At 33.8% G+C, this 17414-nt stretch overlaps 1 protein-coding gene across 1 annotated transcript; it reads left to right on the top strand.

Annotated features, from left to right (window-relative positions):
• Window positions 1–5492: 5492 nt before the first annotated feature.
• On the top strand, window positions 5493–6334 carry LOC124913092. The gene is made up of 3 exons (XM_047453716.1): window positions 5493–5884; window positions 5965–6045; window positions 6228–6334. Exons 1-3 carry the CDS (start codon window positions 5522–5524, stop codon window positions 6279–6281), a joined length of 498 nt encoding a protein of 165 aa, XP_047309672.1. The 5' UTR covers window positions 5493–5521; the 3' UTR covers window positions 6282–6334.
• The last annotated feature ends 11080 nt before the right edge of the window (window positions 6335–17414 follow it).

The following is a 17414-nucleotide window of genomic DNA, read 5'->3' as shown; positions in this document are numbered from 1 at the left end:
AGAGATCTCCTTATATTTATCACATTCAAGTTCTAATTTCTTGTTGTCTTATATCTAGACTAGCTTGGGTCTGAATGAAATTGGTTTTCTCTATGTGTATACCTCAACTTTATGTTTAATATTGAGAAGAAAAATTTATATCTGTTTCCTACTTATAGTGAAATTTGCTAGTTGGTCCCGTAGTTTTTTTATCCTCCAAGTTTAGAGGGTTTTCCACGTAAATCTAGTGTTGTTTTATTGTGTGTTTGAACTCCTATTTTAGATTTGGATAACCTGTGCATTTACCCATCTCACATCAATTGATTACAATATAAAAGTAATCTTCGTCACAAAATTTCTAACAAGTGGTATCAGAGCTGTTATGTTTATTTTTTTAAGAGTGCTTTTGTAGGTTGAGATGGAAGGCAGTAGCACAATGATCAGGTTGGTAAATAATAACTAGCAGATTTAATAGAGGATATCATTTACTGTAAAGATTTATATGAGTCGGTTGAAGGAGAGATAGTGCGAAGCCAAAAGACATGTCTAACATTAATTGGACAAAATTGAACCGGAAATTAGTCGGCACAATTAGATAGTGGTTTGATGATAGTGTATACCACCATGTAACAAGTGAGAAGAGTGCCCATGAATTTTGGAAGAAGCTGGAGTCATTGTATGAGTATAAAATAATAAGTAACAAAGCGTTTCTGATTTTAAAAGTTAGTAAATCTGAAATTCAAAGAAGGTACATGTGTTGATGAGCATTTAAATGAGTTTTAGAGCATGATTAATCAATTGTCAGTGATGGAGATGACATTAGAAGATGATCTACAAGACTTATTTCTCTTGGGATCATTGTCCGACAGTTGGGAGACCTTGCTTATGACAATTAGTAATGCATCTCCGAATATCATGCTTACTATGAGTATAGTTACTAGAAACTTGTTCAATGAGGAGACAAGAAGGAAGGCAACTAATACAAATAGTGCACATGCCCTAGTCACAGAGAATAGGGGAAGAATTGAATACCGACAATAATCAAGAGGTCATAGAAAGTTCAGAGGCAGATCAAAATCTAAGGGAAGACAGTGTTATTACTATGGTAAAGAAGGTCACATGAAGAAAAATTGTAAAGCCTGAAAAAGACTACATAATGAAGGCAAAAATCAGAAGAAAGATGTTGAGAACAGAAATACCACAGCCACAGTAACTACAGATGATGTAGTGATTCTTTCTTATGAGAATGAACAATATCTATATGTAGAAGTTCACCAAGGAGTTGAGTGGACAGTTGATATAGGTGTTTTCTATCATGATATACCGAATAGAGAGTTCTTCATGCAACTTACAAGGCTGAAGATCTTGGTACAGTGAAGATGGGTAATACTAGTCACTCAAGTATTATGGGTATTGGTGATATTTATTTGCAGACAGAGTTGGGACATTAGTTAATACTAAAATATGTATGACATATTCCTAATTTGCATCTAAACTTGATATCATGTGATTCATTGGACAAAGATGGATTTAAGCATTACCTTAATGGTGGAGAGTGGAAGCTCAATAAGGGATCAATAATTGTAGCAAAAGGGAATGGACTGAATGCAATACAAGCTGAAAGCTCTCTAAATCTGTGGTATCAACGTCTCGGTCACATGAGTGAGAAAGGGCTGCGAATTTTGGCAAGGAAGCTTCACATCCCCTCAACCAAAGACAAGGTTCTGGATCTATTCGACTACTGCCCATTTGGTAAGCAACTTAGAGTTTCTTTTAGTCAAACATCATAAAGGAAACATAATGTGTTGGACTTAGTTTATTTTAATGTGCGTGGTCCTTTTGAGGAGGAGTCATTGGGTGGCAATTGATATTTTATAACATTTATTAATTATGAATCTAGAAAGGTGTGGGTTTATTTTATGAGAATGAAAGACCATGTATTTAATTACTTTCAAGAGTTCCATGTCATGGTAGAAAGAGAGACATAAAATAAGTTAAAATGTCTTTGCTCTGATAAAGGGGGAGAGTATACCTCCAAGAAGTTTAAAGCATATTGTGTAAAATATGGAATTCGGCGTGAGAAGACAGTGTCTGGAACTCCACAACACAATGGTGTGGCTGAGAGAATGAATCGCACCATTGTAGATTAAGGTGAGATGCATGTTGAAGATGACAAAATTTCTAAAACAGTTTTGGGTAGAAGTAATTCTTACAGCTTGTTATCTCATAAACAAGTCACCCTCTATTTCTTTGAAGTTTGAAATACCAAAAAGAGTATGGTATAAGAAAAATATTTCATACTCGCATCTAAGGGTATTTGGATGCAAAGCCTATGTGCACATTCCAAAGGAACAAAGATCCAAGTTGGATGATAAAGCAGTTTCATGTATTTTCCTTGGATATGGAAATGAGGAATTTGGGTACAAATTATGGGACCTTGAAAAGAAGAGAATTTTCAGGTGTAGAGATGTTGTGTTCTTTGAAGGTCAGAACGGGATAAATTCGGAAATCAACGAGAAGTCATGGAAAGTTGATGAGTCCATAGAACTTATACCAATTTCTTCACATATACGGTCAACAATAATAAATGAAGATGAACATAATGAAGAAACCATAGAGGAAACCTCTAACATGAATGATAGTAATGATGATGAGACTGTTTATGATGATCCTGAGCAGGGGGAGCAACATCATCAAGAGGAGCCAAAAGAGCTCCCAGTAAGAAAGTCTGAAAGAGAGAACCAACCTTCTAAAAGATACCCTTCTTCATAGTATATCTTATTGATAAAAGAATGAGATCCAAAAAGTTTCCATGAGGCACAAATTCATAAAGACAAAGCTAAGTGGCAGAATGCAATGTTAGATGAGATGAAGTCATTGCGAAAAATGGGCTCATATGAGTTGGTGGATATTCCTAAGGGCCGATAGGTATTGAGAAACAAATTAGTGTTCAAGATAAAGAGAGATGAAAATGGAGAAATTATGAAGTACAAAACCTGACTGGTTGTAAAGGGATTTGGACAGAAACAGGGCATCGACTTTAAGGAGATTTTCTCACTAGTGATAAATATGACTTCCATTCGTATAATGTTAGGTCTTATAGCTAGCTTAGATCTTGATCTTGAGCAACTTGATGTAAATACTGTATTTTTTCATGGTAACTTGTAAGAAGAGATCTACATGGTGCAACCAGAGGAATTTAAAGTGAAAGAAAAAGAGAATATTGTTTGCAAATTGAAGAAGAGTCTATACGGTTTGAAACAAGCTCCGAGACAATGGTACAAGAAATTTGACTATTTTATGATGAGTCATGGGTACTAGAGAATCAAGTCAGATTTGTGTGTTTACTTTAAAAGATTTTTTAATGGAAAGTTTTTAATCCTTTACTTTATGTTGATAATATGTTGATTGTAGGACATAATGCTCAAATAATAGCTATTTTGAAGAAGGAGATGTCCAAGACATTTGACATGAAGGACATGGGTCAAACACGTTACATATTGGGCATCCAGATTACTCGTGATAGAAAAGCCAAGAAACTTTGGTTGTCACAAGAGAAATACATTGAAAGGGTGCTTGAGAGATTCAACATGCAAGGAGAAAATGAAGTAAGTTGTTCACTTCCTAGCCATTTGAAATTGAGCAAAAAAATGTGTCCATTAATAGAGAAAGAAAAGGATGAAATGGTAAATGTGTTATACTCCTCAGTTGTAGGGAGTTTAATGTATGCAATGGTTTGTACTAGGCTAGATAAAATGCATGCAGTCGGTTTGGTAAGTATATTCCTCTCTAATCTAGGAAAACAACATTGAGAAGTAGTAAAGTGGAATCTTATATATCTAAGAGGCACTTTCAAATTGTGTTTTAATTTTGGAAATGATGAAACTATGTTAGAAGGTTACACAGATACTGATATGACTAGAGACCTGGATCACATAAAATCAACTGCGGGATATGTGTTTACTTTTGTAGGGGAGCCATGTCATGGAAATCTAAGTTGCAGAAATATGTGGTGTTGTCAACAACAGACGCAGAATACATTGCAACAACTGAAGTTGGTAAGGAGTTATTATGGGTGATTAGATTTTTCCTAGAGTTTGGTATGCAACAAGAAGATGCAATTATTTTTTGTGATAGTCAGAGTGTCATAGATTTGAGCAAAAATGTTACATATCAATCCAGAACTAAGCATATTGATGTAAGATTTCATTGGTTAAGAGATGTAATAAAAAAACCAGTAGATGAAGCTGAAGAAAATTCACACGGATAAGAACCCGTCTGACATGTTTACAAAGATAGTTCCAAAAGATAAGTTCGAGATTTGTTGTCGGTATTAATACCAAGTGATGACTTGAAGATCGATGTGCCTCTCTCTGTGGGCTGGAGGGGGAGATTGTTGGGCCTTGTTGGTCCAGCCTAATGAGGCACTTAATTAAACAAACAAATCCTAAGATGTTATTCATTCTATCACTTCTAGAGAGAGAACATATTCTGCTAAGAAGAGAAGAAACATAAAAAAAGAAACGGAGAAAGAAGAAGAGAATGAGGTAATAGAGATCTCCTTACATTTATCACATTCAGGTTCCAATTTTTTGTTGTCTTATGTTTTAACTAACTTGGGTCTGAATAAAATTGATTTTTTCGGTGTGTATACCTCAACTTTAGGTTTAAAGCTGAGAAGAACATTTATATTCATTTCTTGTTTATAGTGAAATTTGCTAGTTGGTTTCGTGGTTTTTTACCCTCTAGGTTGGGAGGATTTTCCACGTAAATCAAGTGTTGTTTTAATGTGTTTGATCTATTATTTTAGATTTGGATAACTTGTGTATTTACCTATCTCACATCGATTGATTACAATATAAAAATATTATTCGTTACCAAATTCCCAACACTATTAACCCTCAAATCACCTTTAATAACTCATTATCATATTCTAAACCAATAAAGTTATTTTCGAAAATAACCCATAAATCAACAAACATTTTGCCGTTTTTTGTTTACTTAACCTAGTTTTTAACGGTTTCTATAATTTTGTTTAATGTTCGAAACTACTGACTGACGTAAAACAAACTCGTGTAATTCCTCGATAAAGAAAGAAGTCGGGGTCATGGACACAGGAAGACAACTGGCAATTATTGATATTATTCATCAATGAAATGAAAGCACTATCTATATTATTATTATTATTATTATAACCTTACAATAAATAATAATAATAATAATAATAAATGAAATCGAAGACATCATAGTAACGGACAAAAATCATTTATTGATATTAAGTGGGATCTCTCTCATTTGTTGCCTTTCCCTCCCAGTTTTATAATAAATAAAATAATTTATAAATTAAACTCCCCCTCATCCCTACCAACATCAACAAATTAAATATATACAAGTCTAAATCACTATTTTTTTTCTGCATGTTGTTTATTATAACTCTGTACAGCTCTAATTGAAACATAAAACTTTCAATATTTTTCTTCTCTTTTAGGAAATGAATCTTTCAAGTTCAAAACACAACAGTGAGAGTGAATCAGGTTGGACAATGTACTTAGATCATCAATCTTCAATCTGTTCTTCATATGATCAACATCATGATCATGATCAATACCCATCAGCAATTAGTAATGGAAGATGGAATTATGAAAACAATGAAGAATTGGATCTGTCCATGGTTTCTGATGCTTCATCAATGCCTAATCCTTATTATTATAGTCTCCAAGAGGAGAATGAAGATCAAGATTGTTGCAGATTCAACTCATGTGAGAAATCTTCAAGAAATCAACCAAAGAAAGATATCATCAAGAGGATGAAGATGAAAGATAAGATGTTTTATAATAATAATTATCAATCTCTTGATGATACTGCAAGTTCCCATCCAATTAGCCATAATCTTTCAATTCATGAGGTAAGTTATATATTAATATTATATTTCATCTTAATTATTTGTTCTTGGTCAATAACTTAATTAATTTGATTTTTTTTCAGCATGAAGCTATATACAGCAGTAACAATGCTTCATCTGAATTATATTCCATGGAATCAAATGCAAGAAAACAGACTTTTAAGGTCAGTCAACATTTAGAGCTTGTTTGATATTGTTCTTTTTTTAAGATTTTTACCTCAAACCCAAAATTTTCCTAAAATAAAGATTTTATTCAAATCCCAGATCAAACCCAGATCAAACAAGTTCTTAATTTCTTGATCAAGTTCATGATGAGAAAGATTCAATTTTTATGTATATTTTGTAGGGAAAATCATCAACATCTGTGAAGAAAAGTTACTCCAGGTCCTCTCTCAAATGAGAGATAGGATATAGAAGCTGGTGGGTCATTTAATTTTCCATTTATTAGCCATAATTAAGTACTCTCTCAAACCAAACTTGTAACTTTCATTTTGAACTATCTTTGGTGGTTAACTGGTTTGATTCAAAATTGTAAATTTGTTTGTCAATGATGATGATGTATAAACATTTATTATGATGTTTGGTTTTGAAAAGGAAAAGGGAGAGAGAGAAAGAATGTTATCCTTTTTATGGTAAGAAATTAGTATATTATAATTGAGTGCATCTATTTGAAGTTTGACGACAAATGCTGCCTTTGATACTCTCAAAGAATATGAATGAATGAATATCCACATCCTTCTTATTATGTTATGTTTGTTTGATAGTCTAATTTGTCATTTTCACTTTTAAGGACCATCTCAATTTTAAATTTACTCTTAATTATTGATCTTTTTTCTTTTCTTTTTTTTAACTAAAACACAAAAACTAAGGAAAAACAAATATTGTTGTTATAAGGAATACTCATTATCCAATTTAAATTTAAATTAGAGCATATCTAGTGTGAATCGAATTTGAGAGGGCCTCGATTAGCTTATAAGATAAGGTCTCGTGTATTTAAGACGTGACATTTTATGAGTTTTTCATTGTCATTGGCAGGGATGTCACGATTAAGGGCATGTTTGATTTTTTAAATAACGATTTTGCTAGCCACATCAAATATAGAAAGAAGTTGAATGCGAGGGAGTTCTCGTGATAGGGTGTTGATCATGGTGTAGAATAATGAGGTGGTATCATCTAACTATGATGTTATGCGGTGACAAAATATGAATGATTTTCATGTGAGACATTATTAGAGAATTTCAAACCGATACCAATACCAAACTCAAAACCTTTTTACCCTCCAACCGATACCAATACCCAAACCCAAAATGAGTTTTTCTGATTCTCCCTCTTCTGCAAACGCATACGTTCATGAATCACAAAACTTTTTTTTTTAAATTTAACCCCTAATTTTAATTTATGTTATACATTAAACTTATTTATATAATTTATTGTTTTAATTTATTTATATAATTTAATTAATTTATATAACATAAATTTATAAAAATGTTCAAAAATAATTATAATAATGTTCAAAAAAAATTATAATAATGTTCAAAATAATTATAATAATGTTCAAAAATAATAATAATGTTTAAAAAAATTATAATATTATTAAAAAAATTATAATAATGTTAAAAAATTATAATAATAATAATAAACAATGTTTAATGATGTTTAATTTTTTAATAAGGTTTGTTTTATCAAAAAGTATTAAAATATTGTGGTGTAATTTATAACATTTTAAAATATATAGGGTGATATTAAAAAGTTATAAAAGTTGATGTAAGAAAGAATATTATAAGAATATTCTTTTGGATTTGAGAATGAGTCTTTAGGATGGAAAAGAATTACTATTTTATGTGACATTTACACAAAAATGAGTTTGAAAATGGGTTTTTCGATTAGAGATGGTTGTCTAGTATGATTTATGTTGGAAGAAGATGTGAGAATCTAAGATTCCTTCAATGACTTTATTCTTGGTCGGAGTGCTATTTATTAATGATGAGATTTTAATAGACAAAATGAAAAAAATATATTATGGTTAGTCGTGGCAAGATGCACCATACGAATGTTGAATCGATGTTTCATATTTTTTGCATTGTTGTGGGGTGACGAATATTTAGAGTTTTCTTTAAAATATGACTAAAATTTAGTGCATGGATGATGCCCGAGTATCTCACAATATTTTGAGATGTTTGGATTGAGGCGGCAAATATGACGAGTCTAAATCGTTCGTTCATCATCATCCTATTATCATTTGGTAAACTACCTCTAGAAATGAATCGATCAATTTGTATCATCTAACAAAGTTTTTGAGATTTGTTCTAGAAAGCACAATTTCTTTTTTCAAATGTATACAAAAGTATAGGTATTTTGAAGGAATATTCCTATTAAATTCTTCGATTTCTTCCGAAAACAGATGGTTAATCATCGATTTTAGAGTTCATTATTCTTCTTAAAGACTAATTGCTCTAATAAATATAATTAATCTAATATATTGGAACCAAATCGATAACTTACCGGATTCATTTTACTAGTTTATTGGTTAACCGGTTCTAATGGTTCCGGTTAACAGATTTTTTACCAGTTAAACGATTCAATTTTCGGTTGAACTTTTTTCTAGCGGTTTAATCGGAAATCGGTAATAATTAATCATATATATATTTATATTAGTTATTTTCTAAATATTAGATATATTATAAATAATATTTAATAATATATTAGTTATTTTACAATTTTAAATTACAATTTTTATAGAATTGTTTTTAAAAAAATCTAATTTATATAGTTATTTGTTTAAAAAATGGAGACATTTAAAATATATTATATTGTTGCAATAATATAATATATAATAAGATAATTCTAAATATATCTAAGAAATATTATTATAATATATTATAACAATAATATAATATAGATAAAAATGGAGAAAAACATAAAATTACAATACAAGCAAGGAATTTGAAAAAAAAAACATTTAATAAATTTAATATTTAATTAAAAAAATTGAATTACGGGTTCACGGTTAACCGACCGGTACTAACCGAAACCAATAAAACCAAAACCGGTAAAACCATCGAGTGGAACAAGGCTCTCACCTTCAAACATTTGTGGGTTTTGGAGCGCAATCATGAGTCACTATGGATCAAATGGAGCGTAATTAAAAAAATTGAATTACGGGTTCACGATTAACCGACCGGTACTAACTGAAACCAATAAAACCAAAACCGGTAAAACCATCGAGTGGAACAAGGCTCTCACCTTCAAACATTTGTGGGTTTTGGAGCGCAATCATGAGTCACTATGGATCAAATGGGTGCATACGAGGTTTATGAAATACGAAACCAGCATCTGGACCTGCAAAATTCATAAAGGTATGAGCTGGTCTCTGAAAAAGATTCTTAAATTAAGAAGCGATATTGCAGATCTTTATGATATCTGGCTAGGGGACGGGAAAGACACTCTATTCTGGCACGACCCCTAGTTCGAAAATCAGCCTATCATCCACAAGGAAGAGTTTCAAAATACCCGCATCAAAAGGGACTGCACAGAAGCAAAAATTAGAGACATTAAAGACGGGAATTGGGACTCACTCCTGAGAAGAAATCCAAAAGGACTGAGAATACTTGATCATATAAGTAACATACAACTATACGACAGACCAGATATTCATGAATGGAAAGCTGAGGACAATGGGAAGCTGGTATCGAAGAAAATATGGTAGGTAACCCGGGAAAAGCGTAGAAAATAAAATAGACTCCTCTTGTATGGTCAACGAATATTATTCTTAGACATCAGTTCATCCTATGGCTCGCCTTCTGGGAAAGACTCAGCACTCGTGATCGTATCAGCAAGTATATGAGCATCCCGGATGCGAGTTGTCTTCTATGTAGAGGAAATGAAGAAACCATAGATCACCTATTCGGGAGCTGCTGTATTGCTTCAGAGCTTTGGGACAGATTCTATAAAAGCCTGGAGATGATCAGTTTCTCGAGTGAATGGAATGAAATCAAAGATGCAGCACTACTCAAAGCTAAGGGAAATAGATTTGTAACAAGCGTGTTCAAGTGCGGCTTTGGAGCAGTGGTGTATAATATTTGGCAAGAACGGAATGCAAGGTTATTAGACAAAACTCGCAGGAGCGTTGGAGAGTTATGGAAAGATATTGTATCAGATTGCGACGCCCTCGCGGGAACGTGGAGAAGAATTCCAAGCACGAAGTAGAACTGGAATTTACCGTTTTTTAAACTCACTAGAATTGAAAGCATTGTAATCAGATAATTCATTTATGTTTTTATCTTTTTTTATCTTTTATTCAGAATATTACGACTTCAAAATCATTCTAAGCCTGTCTAGAATGATCTCTTAAACTCGTGGTTTTTTTTCCCATTTTTTAGAATTTTTAATGAAATGATGCTAAGTCATTTTTTCCTAAAAAAACCCAGTAAAACCGATACCAATACTGGTCGGTTAATCGGTTGGTAAAATAAGAGGTAAAAAACGGACTTAATCGGAACCGTTTAACCGGCTAACCGACCGGTTAAACACCCAAGATATTATCACAATAATATAGAAGGAGATTGTATTGAATGATTTTTGAACATAAGGTATGTCTCTTATATAGACATTAAATTATACTTTTAACGAAACTAATATAATATCGATATTATCACAATTTATTATATTGTGTTAATATCTTACAGATATATTATCTTTATATTATATCTTTAATATATTAGATTGATTATATTTATTAAATCCGCAATCGAAACAGGTGAGCGATGTATGCTGAGATTTGATCGAAACTCTTCAAAAAGAACCCGGTGAAACCCTAAACAGTGATGGTGTAGCAGCTGAAGCCGTAGAAAGTGTCACAAATAGAGTAGCAACAGATGAAGATCCAAGCGCTACTGAGGTCACAAATGATTTGAAAGTAGATGCACCAAAAGAAGACGACAATGCACTAGTTATCATCCTAAAAGGAGGAGATGAAGAAGAACTAGCAACGGCTGATCCAAATCCAAAGGAAGGTACGGAAGCGACTGAAGCCGAGACACCAGTTGTTCCAAAGAAATGTGTGGAAGCGACTAAAGCTGAAGCATCAGTTGTTTCGAATCTGTAGGCAGGGGCACCACTTGCTCCAAAACCAAAGGAACTAGCGGAACCGGATGACGCTGAGATTAGGGTTTGAAGAAGACATAGGAAATGATGAATCGAACGACGAAAAAGATGAGGTAGTGGACAACGCAAAGGAGAATAGCAAAGGGGATGAAAAAGAAGAAGAAGAATAAATAGAGAGATGTAGTAGAGTTTTATTTGGGTCCTCCATCAATGACTAAAGTAATTATTGATTGAGACAGAGAAAGACTATATTTTGTGTTCAAGGACAAAAGTTTGCCTCTGATACAATGTCAGAATATAGAAAGAAATTATATTGAATAATGTTTGAATTACTAAAAATATCTCTTATATATACATTAAATTAGACTTATAGTATAATAATATAATATTAATATGATCACAATTCACAACTTATGATAATATTTTATCGATATATTATCTTTATATTATATCTTTAATATATTAAATTAATTATATTTATTATGCTCGTTAATTCTAATATTATACTTAATTTTTGTGTTTAAATATGACTAGTTAAAAAAAAGAACACGTCTAGGATTTGTTTGACAAATAATTATTTCAAAATAAGTATTAGTTTGGTTATTAATTTTAATTGTTACTCAACTTTTCATATCTTAATCAACAATTGGTTTATTTAATCTTTGTTAAAATAACAACTAATCTTGGAAAAACAAGACCGGTTTGAACCTCCAGTTCTGGAGCTGGGTTCAGGCACACAAAAAATAAATTAACTAATTTAATATTATTTTTTTATTAATATTTTATTGAGATATTAATTTAAATAAAATAATATTTATTTTATTTTAATTATATATATTAATAAATTTAATAATAATTATTCGTTCAAATTCAGTTTTACTCCAAATAGTTTTAAATAGATTCAATATAATGATCCAAATAATATTTAAAGAGAAGTATTTCATAACTTAAAAAAGAGTTTAAAAGAAATATGATTATATCATTTATAAATTACACATATATGGTACAAAAGCTTTAAGTAGGAGGTAGGTTAGAGGGTCATATTTTATTAATGTGAAATCAATATCAAGTTAAATATCCGGAACACTTGTGGACAAGTTGGAAAGGACAAATCATATAATATATATGTATATTATATATGCATAGAAAATTAAAGAAGATGATGATGATGGAACAAAATATATATATATATAATGTCCAGCTAGACTTAGACTGCTAGTAATTAATGTCCAAACAGCTCTTTGCATGGGGCATACTAACAGATCTCCAGGGTCCTCATATGACTAGACCCATATGCATGCCGACTTCGAGAATCTTATACGTATTTAATCAAGTAACAGAATACATGTCGAGAATCAGGAACCGACGAATCAGGGATAAAATAGAGATACCCGCCGAGTTTTGGGTCAGGTAGTAAAATGAAAATCAGGTTCTCGGACGGGATAAAAATAAAGACATCCCTACTTCCAATACCATTTAAGGCGTTATAACATGATATTGTGTTGGGCCTTTTTTTTGGGTCCAGCCCAATCAAGAAATTAATTAAATGAGCAAAACCTAAGAATGCTGCTCATTCTATCACTTCTAGAGAGAGATTATTTTCTGCAAAGAAGAAAGAAACAGAGGAAGAAGAAGAGAAGGAGGCAGTAGATTAGTTTTCCCTGTTTGTATACCTCAACTTTGGGTTTAAAGTTGAGAAGAACATTTGTATCCGTTTCTTGTTTATAGTGAAATTTGCTGGTTGGCCCGTGGTTTTACCCTCCAGGTTGAGAGGGTTTTCCACGTAAATCTGGTATTGTTTTGTTCTGTGTTTGATTTTCTGTTTTAGACTTGAATAATCTGTGCATTTACCCATCTCACATTGCTAGATTACAGTATAAAAGTAATCTTCATATCAAAATTCCCAACAAGTGGTATCAGAGCTGCTAGGTTTATTTTTGAAGAGTGCTTTTGTAGGTTGAGATGGAAGGCAATAACACAATGATCCGGTTGACAAATAATAACTGGCAGATTTGGAAAATCCAAGATGGAGGATATCCTTTACTATAAAGACTTGTATGAGCCGGTTGAAGGAGATAGTGCAAAGTCAAAAGATATGTCTGACGGTGATTGGACAAAATTGAACAGGAAAGTAGTTGGCACAATCAGACAGTGGCTTGATGATAGCGTGTACCACCATGTAGCAAGTGAAAAGAGTGCACATGAGTTGTGGAAGAAGCTGGAGTCATTGTATGAGAAGAAAATAGTAGGTAACAAAGCGTTTCTGATTCGAAAGTTAGTAAATCTGAAATTCAGAGAAGGTGCAGGTGTTGCTGGGCATTTAAATGAGTTCCAGAGCTTGATTAATCAATTGTCAGTGATGGAGATGACCTTAGAAGATGAGTTGCAAGCTTTATTGCTCTTGGGATCATTGTCCGACAGTTGGGAGACATTGGTTGTGACAGTCAGTAATGCAGCTCCGAATGGTGTTCTTACTATGAGTATAGTTACTAGCAGCTTGTTCAATGAGGAGACAAGAAGGAAGTCAACTAATACAAATAGTGCACGGGCCCTTGTCATAGAGAACAGGGGAAGAGATGAATACCGACAACAATCAAGAGGCCATAGCAAGTCTAGAGGCAGATCAAAATCTAAGGGAAGACAGTGTTATCACTGTGGTAAAGAAGGTCACATAAAGAAAAATTGTAGAGCCTGGAAAAGACTTCAGAATGAAGACAAAAATCAGAAGAAAGATGATGAGATCAGAAATACCACAGCCACAGTAACTGCAGATGATGTAGTAATTCTTTCTTGTGAAAAAGAACAATATTTACCTGTAGAAAGTCACCAAGGAGTTGAGTGGATAGTTGATACAGGTGTTTGCTATCATGCTACACCAAATAGAGAGTTCTTCATGACTTACAAAGTTGGAGATCTTGGTACAGTGAAGATGGGTAATACTAGTCACTCGACCATTGTGGGTATTGGTGATATTTGTTTGCAGACAGAGCTGGGACATCAGTTAACACTGAAAGATGTGTGACATATTCCTGATTTACGTCTAAACTTGATATCAGGTGATGCATTGGACAAAGATGGATTTAAGCATTATCTTGGTAGTGGAGAATGGAAGCTCAGTAAGGGATCAATGATTGTAGCAAAAGGGAAGTCATGGAACTCCTTATACCGAACCCATGTGAAGATACTCAAGAATGGGTTGAATGCAGTACAAGCTGAAAGCTCTTTAAATCTGTGGCATCAACGTCTCGGCCACATGAGTGAGAAAGGGTTACGAATTCTGGTGAGAAAGCTTCGCATCCCCTCAACCAAAGATGAGGTTTTGGATCTATGTGACTACTGCCCATTTGGTAAGCAATACAGAATTTCTTTTAGTCAAACATCAGAAAGGAAACAGAATGTGCTAGACTTAGTTTATTCTGATGTGTGTGGTCCTTTTGAGGAGGAGTCATTGGGTGGCAATCGATACTTTCTAACATTTATTGATGATGCATCTAGAAAGGTGTGGGTTTATTTCATGAGAAACGAAAGACCAGGTATTTAATTACTTTTAAGAGTTCCATATCATGGTAGAAAGAGAGACAGACAATAAGCTGAAATGTCTTCGCTCTGATAACGGGGGAGAGTATACCTCCAAGGAGTTTAAAGCATATTGTGTAAAATATGGAATTCGACATGAGAAAACAGTGCCTGGAACTCCACGACATAATGGTGTGGCTGAGAGAATGAATCGCACCATTGTAGAAAAGGTGAGATGCATGCTGAAGATGACAAAGTTGCCAAAACAGTTTTGGGCATAAGCAGTTTGCACAACTTGATATCTCATAAACAGGTCACCCTCTGTTCTTTTGAAGTTTGAAATACCAGAAAGTGTATGGTCTAAGAAGAATATTTCATACTCGCATCTAAGAGTGTTTGGATGCAAATCATATGTGCATATTTCAAAGGAGCAAAGATCCAAGTTGGATGATAAAGCAATTCCATGTATTTTCCTTGGGTATGGAAATGAGGAATTTGGGTACAGATTATGGGACCTAGAAAAGAAAAGAATTGTTAGATGCAGAGATGTTGTGTTCTTCGAGGGTCATAATGGGATAAATCCAGAAATCATTGAGAAGTCAGAGAGAGTTGATGAGTCCATAGAACTCATACAAATTCCTTCGCATGTACGGTCAACAGTAATAGATGAAAATGAACATAATGAAGAAGCCACTGAGGAAACCTCTGACATGAATGGTAGTAATGATGATGAGACTGTTTATGATGTTCCCGAGCAGGGGGAGCAACATCATCAAGAGGAGCCAGAAGAGCCCCCATTAAGAAGGTCTGAGAGAGAGCACCAACCTTCTAAAAGGTACCCTTTTTCAGAGTATATTCTATTGACAGAAGAAGGAGAGTCAAAATGTTTTCAGGAGGCACAAGTCATAAAGACAAAGTTAAGTGGCAGAATGCAATGAAAGATGAGATGAAGTCGTTGCAAGAAATGGGCACATATGAGCTGGTGGAACTTCCTAAGGGCCGAAAGGCATTGAGAAACAAATGGGTGTTCAAGCTAAAGAGAGATGAAAATGGAGAAATTATGAAGTACAAATCTCGACTTGTTGTAAAGGGTTTTGGACAGAAACATGGCATCGACTTTGAGGAGATTTTCTCACCAGTGGTAAAGATGACTTCCATTCGTACAGTGTTAGGTCTAGTAGCTAACTTAGACCTTGAGCTTGAGCAACTTGATGTAAAAACTGCATTTCTTCATGGTAACTTGGAAGAAGAGATCTACATGGTGCAACTAGAGGGTTTTGAAGTGAAAGAAAAGGAGAACATGGTTTGCAAATTGAAGAAGAGTCTATACGGTTTGAAACAAGCTCCGAGACAGTGGTACAAGAAATTTGACTCTTTTATGATGAGTCATGAGTACCAGAGAACCAAGGCAGATCTGTGTGTTTACTTCAAAAGATTTTCTAATGGAAAGTTTCTGATCCTTTTACTCTATGTTGATGATATGTTGATTGTAGGACATGATGCTGAGAAAATAACAATGTTGAAGAAGGAGATGTCCAAGACATTTGATATGAAGGACATGGGCCAAGCACGTCAGATATTGGGAATGCAGATTACTCGTGACAGAAAGGCTAAGAGACTTTGGTTATCACAAGAGAAGTACATTGAAAGGGTGCTTGAAAGATTCAACATGCAAGGAGCAAAGGAAGTAAGTTGTCCACTTCCTAGCCATTTTAAATTGAGCAAAAGATATGTCCATCAACAGAGAAAGAAAATGATGAAATGTCAAGTGTTCCATACTCCTCAGCTGTGGGGAGTTTGATGTATGCAATGGTTTGCACTAGGCCAGATATAGCGCATGCAGTCGGTGTGGTAAGTAGGTTCCTCTCTAATCCAAGAAAACAACATTGGGAAGTAGTGAAGTGGATTCTTAGATATCTAAGAGGCACTTCCAATTTGTGTTTGAGTTTTGGAAATGGTGAAGTTGTGTTAGAAGGTTACACAGATGCTGATATGGCTGGAGATCTAGATCACAGAAAATCCACTTCGGGTTATGTGTTTACTTTTGCAGGGGGAGTTGTGTCATGGCAATCCAAGTTGCAGAAATGTGTGGCTTTATCAACAACAGAAGCAGAATACATTGCAGCAATTGAAGCTACTAAGGAGTTATTGTGAATGATTAGATTTCTCCTAGAGCTTGGTATGCAACAAGAAGATGCAATTGTTTTCTGTGATAGCCAGAGTGCCATAGATTTGAGAAAGAATGCTACATATCATTCCAGAACTAAGAATATTGATGTGAGGTTTCATTGGTTAAGAGATGTAATAGAAAACCAGCAGATGAAGTTGAAGAAAACACACACGGATAAGAACACGTCAGACATGTTTACGAATATTGTTCAAAAGACAAGCTCGAGCTCTGTTGTCGGCTTGTCGGCATTAATACCAAGTGATGACTTGAAGATTGGTGTACCTCTCTTCGTGGACTGGAGGGGGAGATTGTTGGGCCTTTTTTTTTAGTCCATCCCAATCAGGAAATTAATTAAATGAGCAAAACCTAAGAATGCTGCTCATTCTATCACTTCTAGAGAGAGAAGATTTTCTGCAAAGAAGAGAAGAAACAGAGGAAGAAGAAGAGAAGGATGTAGTAGATCTCTTACATTTTCACTTTCAGGTTCCAATTTCTTGTTGTCTCATATCTAGACTAGCTTGAGTCTGAATAAAATTAGTTTTCTCTGTTTGTATACCTCAACTTTGGGTTTAAAGTTGAGAAGAACATTTGTATCTGTTTCTTGTTTATAGTGAAATTTGCTGGTTGGCCCCGTGGTTTTTTACCCTCCAGATTGAGAGGGTTTTCCACGTAAATCTAGTGTTGTTTTGTTCTGTACTTGATCTTCTGTTTTAGACTTGAATCATCTGTGCATCTACCCATCTC

The sequence above is a fragment of the Impatiens glandulifera genome, chromosome 1, assembly GCF_907164915.1.
Source record: "Impatiens glandulifera chromosome 1, dImpGla2.1, whole genome shotgun sequence".
NCBI classification, from domain to species: domain Eukaryota; kingdom Viridiplantae; phylum Streptophyta; class Magnoliopsida; order Ericales; family Balsaminaceae; genus Impatiens; species Impatiens glandulifera.
Note: the sequence above shows the minus strand (reverse complement) of the source record. Positions and strands in the feature narration are given on the sequence as shown.